The 14,262-nt window shown below is 37.8% G+C and overlaps 1 protein-coding gene across 4 annotated transcripts in view; it reads left to right on the top strand.

Annotated features, from left to right (window-relative positions):
* The window catches only part of PEAK1 (pseudopodium enriched atypical kinase 1), a 312,205-nt gene that overhangs the window by 280,284 nt on the left and 17,659 nt on the right, over positions 1-14,262 (top strand). For all 4 annotated transcript variants that reach the window (XM_059371768.1, XM_059371770.1, XM_059371769.1 and 1 more), the window contains one exon: positions 7,309-8,054. In XM_059371768.1, the coding sequence (XP_059227751.1) occupies positions 7,309-8,054 (746 nt within the window). The remainder of the gene's footprint in view (positions 1-7,308; positions 8,055-14,262) is intronic.

Raw genomic sequence — 14,262 nt, 5'->3', positions numbered from 1 at the left:
TGGTGGTAGATAAGACGGAGAGCCTTGACCAGCTTGCTGAGGAGTTTGGACTTTATGCTAGAAGTGGAAGAAAGTGGCGTGATCAGCCCTCTTCTACCTCCTCTGATAGACACTAAGCAGCTGCAGACAGTGATAGACTTTGTCTCACTTGCCAGTTCTGAGGTAATTTTTTTTAAAGAAGCACTTTGGGAATCTGTTCCTTTTCCATGTCCATGATTATTTTTGTTTGTTCTAATTTGGAAGAGTGTGTGGAAAATGACATCCATAAAGCTTCTTCTAGGGACCACATTGGAAAGGCCAAGAATAAGCCCGTGTTTCTAGCTCTTTCATGTATACATTAATGGCTTCCTTCCTTTTTTCCTTCTCTCCTTCCATTCCCTTCAGCAAAACTCTTTGCTTGATCCTAAGTATACAAATGAGCCACAGTAGTAGGGAATCTCGGCAGGAACACAGATCAAGGGTTGTAAGTAGTTGAAGAGAAATGTTCACTACATATATGAGGTCCCGAGGAAAAAGACGTCAGTCTTGGGGAAACCATTCCTGGAAGAGGGTTAGCCTGAGCAGAGAGAGAGAATGTGAAAAAGCCAAGAGTGCTAAATACACTGCCAACAGTTTGGAAGCCCCAACTTCAGAGGCAAGATGAAATACTACAAGAAAAATAGGTACAGCCGGGGCGGGGTCATGAAAGGCTTGCTTTCTGTGCTCCAGCCAAGAAAATTCTGTCCTCGGGATCAAGTCCAAATTCTCAAGGACATATTTTTTAAGTGGAGGACTGCCTTGATCAGTTCTGGTGTTTAAAAAAAAAAAATCTCTGTAATGACCATGTGGTGTGGGAGGCAAAGCTGGAGACAGTGATAACAGGCGACTGTCACAGTAGTAAAGCAAGGATGATAAGGTGCTGGCACAGTTCACTGCTTCTAACCTTCTTCATCACACTTCATCTCTGAAAGGTCTGGGTCAGCAAGTAGAAAATAAAGGTTTGTTATAAAGCCTATTTCTGTCATGTTGTAAACAAACTATGGTTCTGACTTCTCACATTAGCTGAGGCAAAACAGGGCTGGGGCAGCTGGGGCATCCTTGGTGATGGGAAGGACACAGAGGAATGGAAAGATGTGACTAGAAACTGAGTTTACAGTTGTTTCTAAGAATGGATGGTTGATTTTCTTTGTTGAGATATAATTTACATACCGTAAGATTCAGAGGGTACAATTCTATGAGCTTTAGTATATTCACAGAATTTTACAATCATCACCAGTATGTAATTCCAGAACATGTTTATCACCCTAAACAGCAGTCACTCTCCATCTCCATTGTCCCCATCCTCCAGCAACCACTAATCTACTTTCTCTTTCTAGGGATTTACATATTTCTGGATACTTTATGTAAGTGGGGTCATATGATATGTGACCTTTGTGACTGGCTTCTCTCTTTCACTTAGAATAATATTTTCAAGGCTCCTACAGGAGGTAGCCTGTATCAGTACTTCATTTCCTTCGATGGCTGGATAATATTCATTTATCCATTCATCAGCTGATGGACATATGGATTGTTTCTCCTTTTTAGCTGTTAAGAATGTTGCTGAGAACATTTGCATACAAGTGGACATATGTTTTCATTTCTCTTGGATATGTATGTAGGACTGGAAATGCTGGATCGTGTAGTAAACTTTATGTTTGACTTTTTGAGTAACTGCCAAACTGTTTTCCAAGGTGACCGTACCATTTTAGATTCCTACCAGCAACGTGTGAGGGTTTGAATTTCTCCATATCCTCACCAACACTTGTCCGTCTTTTCAACGATAGCTAGCTTAGTGGAGGTAAAGTGGTATCTTGTGGTTTGGGTTTGTATTTACCTAATGGGTAGTGATGTTGAGTGTCTTTCCATGTGCTTATTGGCCATTGGTGTGTCTTCTTTGGAGAAATGTCTATGCAAATCCTTTGCCCACTTACAATGGATTATTTATCTTTTTATTGTAAGTTACTTATAAATTCTGGATATGTCTTATCAAATATAAGACTTGCACATATTTTCTCCAATTCTGTGGGTTGTCTTTTCACTTTCTTAAAGTTGTACTTTGAAGCACAAAGTTTTTAATTTTTATGAATTTCAATTTATTTTTTATTTTTTTGCTTGTGCTTTTTGGTGTCATTATCTGCAAAATCATTGCCTAATCAAGGTTGAAAACACTGATTCCTATGTTTTCTTCTAAGAATTTTATGGTTTTAGTTCTTATGTTGAGATCCTTGCTATATTTTAGTTACTTCTTGTATAAAGTATAAGGTAGGAGTTCAGTTTCATTCTTTTGTATATGGATTATCTGGTAGTCCCAGCACCATTTGTTGGAAAAACTACTACTTCCCCATTGAATGTTCTTGGCACCCTTGTTGGAAGTTGATTGACCATAAATATACAGGTTTATTTCTATAACTCTCAATTCTAGTCCATTCATCTATATTTCTATTCTTAGTACACACAATCTTTCATTTTTAATTGAAGTATGATTGATGTACAACTATTAGTTTTAGGTGTACAACATAGTGATTCAACATTTATAGACATTACAAAATGCTTACCAAGATAAGTGTAGTTACCATCTCTCATCATAAAGTTGTTACAGTATTATTGACTATATTCCTATGCTATACTTTTCATCTCTGTGACTTTATTTTATAACTGAAAGTTTGTACCTCTTAATCCCTTTCACCCATCCCCCAACACATAATACATACAATCTTGATTCCTATAGTTTTGAAGTAAGTTTCGAAATTGGGAAATGTGAGTTCTCCAACTTTGTTCTTCTTTTTTCAAGATATTTTTTGGTTACTTTAGATTCATTTTATTTCCATATGAATTTTAGGGTTCTCTTGTCAATTCCTGCAAGAAAGCCAGCTGGGATTTTGATAGGGATTACATTAAATCTTCAGAACAGTTTTGGAATTGTTTCTGTCTTAGCATATTAAGTCTCTGATCTGTGAACATAGATGTCTTTACATTTATTTAGGTCTTTAATTTCTTTCAGCATCGTTGGTTAGTTTCCAGTGTATAAATCTTGCCCTTCTTTTGTTAAATTTATTCCTAAATACTATATTGTTTTTGATGATATTGTAAATGAAATTCTTTTTTAATAATTATTTTTTGATTTTTCATTGCTAGTGTATAGAAATACAGTTGTATACTGTATAAACATAGATGCGTAGAGCCTCTCTGAGGCTCTGGATTGAATCCTTCCTCACCTCTCGCTAGCTTCTGGGGGTGGCCCTCAATCCCTGACATCTTCGGCTTGTAGCTGCCTTATTGCATTCTCTGCCTCTTCACCACATGGTGTTTTCCCATTTGTCTCTTTTTATATGACTTGTTTCCTCTTTTTATAAGAACACCAGTCATATTAGATTAAGGTACACCCTAATGACCTCATCTTAACTTGATTATCTCTGCAAAGTCTCTATTTCTAAATAAGGTTATATTCACAGGCACCAGGGGTTGTGACTTCAACATTTTGGGAGAGAGGACATAATCCATCCCATAACAGAGCATTATACTCTTTCTCAGTAGGCCTCATTTTAATAACTTTACTAATTATAATAACTTTAAAAAGTTCCATGGCATATTTCTCTGCCTTAAAAAAAATAATAATGTCTCTCCCCATTATACAATAAGCCGAAAAGATGTCGTTTTTCACAGGTGTATTTGTTTATACATTACCACACGTGTAGCTACATCTGTCACCGTACATCACTGTTTTAAGAGCATTGGTTATATTCGTTTTGCCATGCCTTTGTTCCTCGACTTATTCCTACTTATCTCCCACTCCCCTTCACCCATTTTGCCGAGACCCCTACCTCTCTCCCCACTGGCATCCATCCATTTGTTCTCTATATTTATAGGTCTCATTCTGCCTTTTGTTTGCTTATTCATTTGGGTTTTTCGTTTGTTTGGAAAGGATTAGATTCCGCTAATGAATGAAATTATATGTTATTTGTCTTTTTCAGTCTTATTTCACTTAGCATAATACCTTTTGTGCCCATTCCTGCTATCTCAAATGGCAAAACCTTATCCTTTTTTATGTTTAGTTTTCTTTGGTTAAATACCCAAGTGAAATTATTAGATCATATGATATTTCTATTTTTAATTTTTTTGAGCAACCTCCATTCTGGTTCCCACAGTGGCTATACCAATTTACATTCCCACCAACAATGCATGAGGGTTCTGTTTTGTTTACATCCTCAGGAATACTTGTCATTTCTTGTCTTTTTTTGTTTTAGCCATTCTAACAGGTGTAAGGTAACACCTCATTGGGGTTTTGGTTTGCATTGCCTTGATGATTAGTGATGTTGAGCATCTTTTCATGTGTCTGTTGGCCATTTGTATGTTTTCTTTATCTATTCAGGTCCTCTGCTCATTTTTTAGTTAAATTGTTTGGGGTTTTTTGTTGTTGAGTTGGATAAGTTCTTTATATATTTTGGATATTAATCCCTTAAAAGATATATCATTTGCAAATGTCTTCTCCCATTTGGTAGCTGGCCTTTTTGTTCAGTTGATGGTTTCCTTTGCTGTGCAAAAGATTTTTTTTTTTTAATTTTGATATAGTCCCAGTATATTGTTTTAGCTTTTGTTGCCTTAGGAGACGTATCTAGAAAAAAATTACTATAGCTCATGTCAAAGAAATTACTGTCTGTTTTCTCTTCTAGGATTTCTGTGGTTTCAGGTCTCACATCTAGGTCTTTAATTCATTTTGAGTTTATTTTTATGTATGGTGTTAAAAGGTGCTTCAGTTTCATTCTTTTACAGACAGCTGTCCAGTTTTCCCAGCACCGTTTACTGAAGAGACTATCTTTTTCCCATTGTATATTTTTGCCTCTTTTGACATAGATTAATTAATCATATAATTGTGGGTTTGTTTCTGGGTTCTCTATTCTGTTCTCCTGATCTCTGTGTCTCTTTTTGTGTCGATACTATACTGTTTTGATTACCATAGCTTTTCAGTATAATTTGAAACCTGAAATTGTGGTACCTCCAATTTCGTTCTTCTTTCTCAAGATTTCTTTGGCTATTTGGTGTCTTCTGTGGTTACATACAAATTTTGGTATTATTTATTCTAGTTCTGTGAAAAATAGTGTTGATATTTTAATAGGGATTGTATTGAATCTGTAGATCCTTTTGGGTAATATAGACATTTTAACAATATCAATTCTTTCAATCCATGAGCATGGAATATCTTTCCATTTTCTTCATCAGTGTCTATAAGTTTTCAGAATACAAGTCTTTCACCTTTTTTGGCTAACTTTATTCCTAAGTTTTTGGTTCAATTATAAATGGGACTCTTTTCTTAATTTCCTTTTCTGCTACCTTATTACTAGTATACAGATGCACTACCAGTTTCTGGATATTAATTTTGTTTCATGCAACTTTCCTGAATTTATTTATTACTTGTAGTTGTATTTTAGTGAAGTCTTTAAAATGCTTCACTATCACATCTAATAACATAAAACGTATGATTTTTATCCTTTGTTTTGTTGATGTGGTGTTTCTGATTGATTTGTGAATAGTGAACCATCCTTGTATCCCCAGAATAAGTATCACTTGATCATGGTGAATAATCTCTTATTGTTCAATTCAGTTTGCTAATATTTTGGGGGGAATTTTTGCATCTATGTTTATCAGGGGTATTGGCCTGTAGTTCTCTCTCTCTCTCTCTCTTTTTTTTTTTTTTTTTTTTTTTTGGTAATGTCCTTGTCTGCTGTTGGTATCAGGGTGATTCTGGCCTCATGTTTATTTGTATTATCATGTATTTGGAAGCTTTCCTTCTTTTTCTATTTTTTAGATTAGTTTGAGAAGAATAGGTATTATCACTTCTTTAAATGTTTGATAGAATTCACCTGTGAACCCATCTAGTCCTGGACTTTGTTGGGATTTTTTTTTTATTATTACCTATTCAATTTCATTTTTTGTAGTTGGTCTGTTCAGATTTTCTATTTCTTCCTGATTCAGTTTTCAAAAATCATATGTTTCTAGGAATTTATTCATTTCTTCTAGGTTGTTTAATTTGTTGGCATATAACTTTTTGTAGTATTCTCTTATATTCCTTTGTATTTCTGTCATGACAGTGTTACTTCTCTTTTGTCTCATTTTATTTGGGTTCTTTTTTTTTTCCGTAGTGAGTCTAGCTGAGGGTTTATCAATTTTCTTTATCTTTTCAAAGAACTACCTCTTGGTTCATGTTTTTTTCCTTTGTTTTTTAGTTTCTAGGCCACTTATTTCTGCTCTGATCTTTATTAATTCCTTCCTTCTACCCCTATGGTTTTGTTTGTTCTTCTTTTCCTAGTCCCTTTAGGTGTCAGGTTAGGTTTGTTTGTTTGTTTGTTTATTCAAGCTATTTCTTGTTTGTTGAGGTAGACCTTTATTGCTATATATTTCCCTCTGAGAACTGCATTTGCTGCATCCCAAGGATTTTGGATTGTTGTGTTTTCATTATCACACATCTGCATTTTATTTTCTTATAAGTGCAAGTGAGGCAGGTGATGCTAGAAAGGAAGCAGAGTAATTGGTCCTATAATTAGGGCTTGTAAGAGATGTTCAAAAGTAGTATTGCTCAAATCACAGTTTATATGCCCCCCCCCCAAATAAAACAGAATGATAAGAGTTTGTGAAGGATATTTGGAAGAGCAGTTGACTGTTCATATGCATTGTTCTCCTTATCCCAATCACAAGAATTTATACATAAACCAGTTTAAGACCAGTGCTAGAATCCATCTCTGTGGTGAAATAAAATAACATGGTTTATGAAATCATATTCATATGTGTTGGATTGAAAATGACAGGTGCTAAATACAATATAGTGCAACTTTGGAACAAAGTTCAAAAAGCAGAATGGTATCTTCTGAGCATCAGTCTAGTGGGCCATTGCTAGTTTCAATTGTTTTTTAAAATGCTTCCGAGTATTTTTCTTAATCCACAAATGCTTTCATCTCTACTCTGCCACAATGAAATTATTTGAGTGTCTGTCACCCTTTCATATTCAGCACCCTTGGAGGCAGGAGTAGAGAATCTCAATTCTTTTTTTGTTGTTGTTGTTGTTTTCCAAACAAAGCCCATTACCCTCTTCTCTGGCATGGAAATGCTGAGACATTGTTCACAATTTTTTTGCTCCCACCAACCAAGTCTTTCGTTGATTTTCTTCAACCATTTTGAATTAAGGCATTGACTTCTTATACTCTCATGACCACATCACTTGTTTATCCTTGAGTTTCAATTATGTAACAAGAATAAAAAGTTAACTTATTTTTCTTTCTTTCTTTTAAAACAATACAGGGCAATCTAGAGCAGCCATGATACCACCCAAGCATCCAAGGCAGCCTAAGGGAACTTTGGATGATGGCATTGTCTTCACTGAGAAAACAGACCAAGAAGCACCTAATGCTTCCCAACCTACGCCACCCCCACTGCCAAAGAAAATGATCATAAGAGCCAATACAGAACCAATCCCCAAAGACCTCCAAAAATCCATGGAAACAAGTCTTTGTGTAATGGCTAATCCCACCTATGACATTGACCCCAACTGGGATGCCAGTAGTGCTGGTTCTTCCATCAGTTACGAACTCAAGGGACTGGACATTGAGTCTTATGACTCCTTGGAAAGACCTTTGCACAAGGAGAGACCTGTTCCCTCAGCAGCAAACAGTATCTCCAGCTTAACCACTCTCAGTATTAAGGATAGATTTTCCAACAGCATGGAGTCCCTGTCTAGCCGGCGTGGTCCCTCTTGCAGACAGGGACGAAGCATGCAGAAGCCACAGAGACAAGCACTTTATCGAGGACTTGAGAATCGGGAAGAAGTTGTGGGTAAAATCCGAAGCCTTCATACAGATGCCTTGAAGAAACTGGCTATAAAATGTGAAGACCTCTTCATGGCTGGACAGAAAGACCAGCTCCGTTTTGGGGTGGACAGCTGGTCAGACTTCAGGTTAACCAGCGACAAGCCATGCTGTGAGGCAGGCGATGCAGTTTACTATACAGCTTCATATGCAAAAGATCCACTTAATAACTATGCAGTCAAGGTAAGAAAATATTATAAATCTGATTTTAATCTTACCCAGCACACTGTTATTGGGATGGGTCTGTTCTTCTTTCCTGCATTCCTCCATTCAGCAAAAAGTTACTGATCATCTATCTACTTTACACCAGATATTATAGTAAGCTGTGACTGTTTTCAGAGGCTACTTGTAAAAATACATGCCTTCCACTCTGTTTCTGTCTTTATTCTCTAACAGATAAGAGACCCTTGTCTGCCCCTATTCTAGGACTCTTCTGCTTCTTGGAGAAACATTTTTATAGAGAAAAATAACCAGTATTTGTTGATGTGCCAGGAACATTATTGGTGTTACATAATTTGATCTTTATATCAGTTTTATGAGATTAAGATCTTTTTACCTATTTGACAGATGAGGAAACTAAAGCTCAGACAGGTGAGCTGATTTGCTTAGTGTCACACACCTAGCAATTAGGAGAGATGGGATTTAAATACAGATCTCTCTGATTCTATAGCCTGCACATTATCCATTTTGTCACATATTAATTTCTTAACTGTATATTACTCATTCCAGACAAATCACTTCTTCAAGAAAGCTAAAACTCTTAACATCAAGAATTCTTGTCCAATTACATTCACTGTAAATAATGCATACATTTCATGAATGTAATAAATAAAGCGTGGGCTTTGTTACATTTCCAATTTCTTTTGTCTCAAGGTATTTTTTTTATTTCTCTTGATTTCTTCTTTGACCCATTGGTTGTTCAGTAACATGTAGTTTAATCTCCACAAATTTATGAATTTCCCAGTTTTCTTTGTATATTTAATTTCTAGTTTCATAGCACTGTGATCAGAGAAGAAGCTTGATAAAATTTCAGTCCTCTTAAATTTATTAAGTCTTGTTTTGTGGCCTAACATATGATCTCTCTTGGAAAATGTCCCATGTGCACTTCAGAAGAATGTGTATTTCTTTGCTTTTGAATGGAATGTTCTGTATGTATCTGGTAAGCCCATCTGGTCTACTGTGTCATTTAAGGCTGATGTTTCTTTGTTGATTTTTTTGTCTGGATGATCAATCCATTGATGTAAGTCTCCTACTATTATCGTATTGCTATCAATTTCATCCTTTAGGTCTGTTAGTGTTTGCTTTATGTATTTAGGTCCTCCTATGTTGGGTGCATAAATATTAACAAATGTTAAAGCATCTTGCTGGACTGATCCTTTTATCATTATGTCTCTTAATGCAGTCTTTGTTTTAAAGTCTATTTTGTCTGATATAACTACTGTAGCTTTCTTTTGGTTTTCATTTGTATGGAATATCTTTTTTCATCCTTCACTTTGAGTCTGTATGTGTCCATATATTGAAAGTGAGTCCCTTTTAGACAGCATATAGATGGGTCATATTTTTTTACCCATTCATCCACTGTGTGTCTTTGGATTGGAGAATTTATGCATTTACATTTGAAGTAATTATTGATGGGTTGTGCTTATTGCCATTTTGTTTATTGTTTGGGGGCTATTTTAGTAGGTCTTTTCTCTTTCTTCTCTTGATCTCTTCCTTTGTGGTTTCTTTCTTTCTTATTTTTTTTAAAGATTTTATTTATTTATTTGACAGAGAGAGAGATCACAAGTAGGCAGAGAGGCAGGGGGAAGCCGGCTCCCTGAAGAGCAGAGAGCCCGATGTGGGGCTCAATCCCAGGACCCTGAGACCATGACCTGAGCCGAAGGCAGAGGCTCAACCCACTGAGCCCGCAGGCACCCCGCTTTGTGTCTTCTTTAGTGGAATGCTTATATTCTTTTATCTTTTGTGTTTTTTCCTTTATGGTTACCATGAATTTACATATAACAACTTACATCTATAAAAGTCTATTTTAAGTTTGTTACAACTTAAGTTTCATTCCATTGTAAAGCTCAAAATCATTACTCTTCCATCCACACATTTTATGGTTTTCTTTTTTATTTTATGTTTTTTGATGTCACAGTTTACATCTTTTTATTTTGTCTATCCCTTATTGTTGTAATCATAGTTATTTTTACTATTTGTCTTTCAGTCTTTATACTGGCTTTATAAGTGATTGATCCACTAACTTTACTATATGGTTATCTTTCCAGTGATATTTTTTCTTTAATATGTGTTCTTGTTACTTGTAAGGCCAGTTTAGTAGTGGTTTTTGTGGGTTTATTTGTGTATGTGGGGTTTGTTTTGTATTTTTTAGTACTTTGAATATACAATACCATTTCCTTCTAGCTTGCAAAGTTTCCACTAAAAAATCTACTAAGAGTCTAATGGGGGGTTTCTTGTATATAACAAGTTGTTTTTCTCTTGCTGTTTTTAATATTTTCTCTTTAACTTTTGACATTTTAATTGTCTTGGTGTGGGTCTCATTAGCGTTCCTCTTATTTGGAGCTCTCCAGGCTTCCTGGATCTGGATCCGTTTGTTTCCCCAGGTTAGGGAAATTTCCAGCCATTATTTCTTCAAATAAGATTTCTATCCCTTTCTCTCGTTTCTTTTTCTAGGAGCCCTATGTTGCAAATGTCCATTTGATACTGTTTTCTACATCCCTTAAGCTGTCTGCACTTTTTTCTTTTTTGTTGGTTTCTGATGCTCTGATTCAGAGAATTCTACCACCTCATCTTTTAGGTGATTGATCCTTTTTTTTGCTTCATCTAGTCTGCTGTTGAGCCCCTATAATGTATTTTTTTAAGGTTTTATTTATTTGAGAAGGAGGGAGGGGAAGAGAGAGAAAGAGAGAGAGAGAGAGCATGAACAGGGGAAGGCCAGAGAGAGAGGGAGAGGGACAGGTGGACTCCCTGCCAAGTGGGGAGCCCAGCATGGGGCTCAATCCCAGGACCCTGAGATCATGACCCAAGCCAAAGTCAACCAACTGAGCCACCCAGGTGCCCCAGAACTCCTATAGTGTATTTTTTATTTTGTTATTGTATTTTTCAGTTCTGTGCCTTTTGTGTGGTACTTTCTTATATTTTCCATCTCTCTGTTGAAGTTCTCACTGTATTCATCCATTTTTCTCCCCAATTTAGTAAAGATCTTTCTGACCATTACCTTGAACTCTTTATCAGGTAAATTACTTATCTCCATTTCATCAAGGTTCTTTTTCCTTGGGGGATTTTATCTTGTTCTTTCATTTGGTACATATCCTTCTGTTTTTTCACTTACCTTGAGTCTCTGTTTCCATACATTAGATGATACAACCTCCTGTCTCAGCCATAAAGGAGTGGTCTCATGTAGATGAACTTTGTCATTCAACCCTGCCCCAGTTCTTTATCATCTCTCAAATTGTGCCTGTTCAAGAAGCCTATTATATTTTTAATAGCTCCCAGTTGTTGAGAATATGCCAAGACCTAAGCGTGTCCCAAAGGGGAGAGTCTGAGCACCTAAATTCAGGCTGACGAGAAGCCAGACCCTCAGGCATCCCCTTTTAAAAATATGCAAATATATACAGTCCTGTGGGCCTGCAAACACAAGCAGATCTGGAGGTGTCCCCTGGGAAGCAGTTACAGACATCAGGGCTCTAGACAAGGGTCTCTTGTGTGATACTGGTGAGCTGGAGCAAAGCAGAGAGAAAGCACCAAGATGGTATCCATAGCCTCTGTTCCTTCAGAGCAGCTCCCTAGGCCACTTAATATGTGCCAAACCTGAAGTCTGCCCCTCAGGCCAATGTTCCAGGACAAGCAAAGTGGCCTTCTTCACAGAAAGGCTAGGAAGTGTGCCTCAGACCACTCTCTGTACAGGGCCCTGGGAGTAGAAGCCTGCCAGAAACTGTTTCTCTGCCACAGTCCTGTGGGACTCAGGAATGCAGGCTCCCGGCCACCAAAGCCAGGTGATCTAGGAACATCTTCTGGGCAGCAGCCATATAACCTGGGACACCAGACAAAAACTAGGGCACTGGATGTGTATACAACTCCCTTCCAGGAGATCCTGGCACTCTGGAGCTTGGTAGAGGGTGCGTGGAAAGATAGTCCTAGTTAGCTAATAGGCCTCCTTCACAGAAAGGCCAAGCTCTCTTGGGGTCTGTTACCTATTGCTTTGCTCTGGGAGTGGTCGATTTTTAAGAACTCTTTCTCCTTTGGTTATAGTTCTATGGGATCCATGAGCATAGCCCTCAGTGGCTGCCAAAACCAGATGATTTAGGGGTGCCCCCTGATAGTAATCACAAAATTGAGGGTGCCAGATAGGAGGATAAGCTTTTTTTTCTGGGTGATACTTACCATTACAATCCCAGGGGACCAGAAACACAAACTCACCTGACCTCCAAAGCCAAGCAGTCAAGAAGCATCCTCTAGAAAACAGCTATAAAAATCAGGCCACCAGACACCCATAAAAGTTCCATTCTATGGACTACTGGTGCCCTGGAGACTGGCAAAGGGAGAGCATGAAGATGGTACCTGCTAGTCTTTGTATGGACAAAGACAAAGTGTTCCAGCTGACTCCTAGATGTGTGTGTTACATTAAATGTCTGCCCCTCACACTGGTGCTTTAATATAAGCAGATGAGCATCCTTCACTTTAAGTTCAGACACAATTGGCTGCCTCTTGGGTAGGGAAGTCCCAGCAGGTAGGCTTTTTAAGAGGGGTTTCTCAGACTGCTACATTACAGTCTTGTGGGTCTTAGCCCTGTTGGGTTTCAAAGTTAGATGTTTTGGAGTGTATGTTTTAAAGGTTGTGATACCTGATGTAGGATTTAAACCCTTCATTCCTCAGGGAGAAGCTCCAGGTTTTGAGTTTTCTCCCTGTTATGGGATGCTGCACCAGGGGTAGAGTTTATGGCAAGATTGTGTCCTATTCTTTCCTACCCATGTCAATGTGGCTTTCCTCTTGTTTACCCATGTGTAGTCATCACTCAGCCAGCCTTTGGATTTTTTTAAGAGGAAATTGTTCCATATGTGGCTGTAGACTCAGTGTATCCATGGGAGGAGGTGAATTCAGGATCTTCCTACCTTGCCATCGTAAACTGGAACCCAATAAAGAATGGACTTCAAAGTCCAAAAGATCTGGGTTCAGGTCCTGGCTCTGCTACTTAGTAGCTTTGTCACAAATTGCTACTCTAAGTCTCAATTTCCTTAGCTTTAAAAGAGGATAATAATGGTACCCATCTTTGGGACTGTTTGGCTAAAAGAGAATAAAACATCCCTGATGGATGGCTCAGGGTGGCTCAGTCAGTGGAGTGTCTGCCTTTGGCTCAGGTCATGATCTCAAGGTCCCACGTCTGGCTCCCTGGTCAGTGGAGAGTCTGCTTCTCTCTCTCCCTCTGCCTTTCCACCAGCTGGTGCGAGCTCGCTCTCTCACTCTGTCTCATGCTCACTCTCCATCTCTCTCTCTCAAATAAATAAATCTTTAGAAGACAAAAATCCCTGTAAGTGTTCACTCCTTTCACTCCCCAATAGTGTCTTCCCTAGGTTACTTTAAGAGCCTTAATTTCCTCCTCTTTCAGATGTTTACAGTGATAATCTGTGGGATTGGGGTTAAGATCAAGGAAGCTAATGCATGTGAGTTTTTAAAAACACAAAGTTCTAGGTAAACAGGTAATGTTCTTCTTCATTCCCATAGTCCCTTTTTATTGGTTCTATTTCCTAGTTCAAAACCAATTAACATATCTAAATGATTTTTACATGTTAATTTGGCTTAGAAAGACCAGATGGTGTCTTAGTAAATTAATAGATAAGTTAAACAATCAGCCTTACCTGTCTATCATGACAGAATACATATTTGGACCAGACGTTCAGCTGCTCTCTGCAGTTACAGCACCCATACCACTTAACTGTCTGTTGGCGCTGGCAGAGTGACCCTAGGCCCCAGCCCACACTTTTTAAATTAAACTGAGGGATAGACTGCAGAGAGGGGAGCTGAATTCTAGTTAATGCATTACTGTTGAGTCTAAAAAGGCATTTTGAGATTCTCTGTAGCACTCAAGAGCTGTTAAGTCAATTGGGGTTATGGTGCCTCATCTATCTTGGGCCTTTATTGCTACAAGATCGCCAATGCAGGTTGAGTACCTATTTCAGAATGGGGCATTGAACTATCTGTTCTTTCAAAACAATTGAGAAGTAGGGCTTGACTAACTTTATGTATTATTGCCGTGCAATCTTGTCTCTTTCCCAAATCAATGGCCTAGTATTGATTTCTTTGCTTGTAATGATGCAGAAGCAATCTCTAAAGAACAGGTGGCGAGTGGTTATATACTGGGAGTTGTTGGCAGGTTTGGGAAAGGATGTTTTAC

This window comes from Mustela nigripes, chromosome 13 (assembly GCF_022355385.1).
Source record: "Mustela nigripes isolate SB6536 chromosome 13, MUSNIG.SB6536, whole genome shotgun sequence".
NCBI lineage: Eukaryota > Metazoa > Chordata > Mammalia > Carnivora > Mustelidae > Mustela > Mustela nigripes.
The sequence above is the reverse complement of the archived record's forward strand: the minus strand, read 5'-3'. Positions and strand labels throughout refer to the sequence as shown.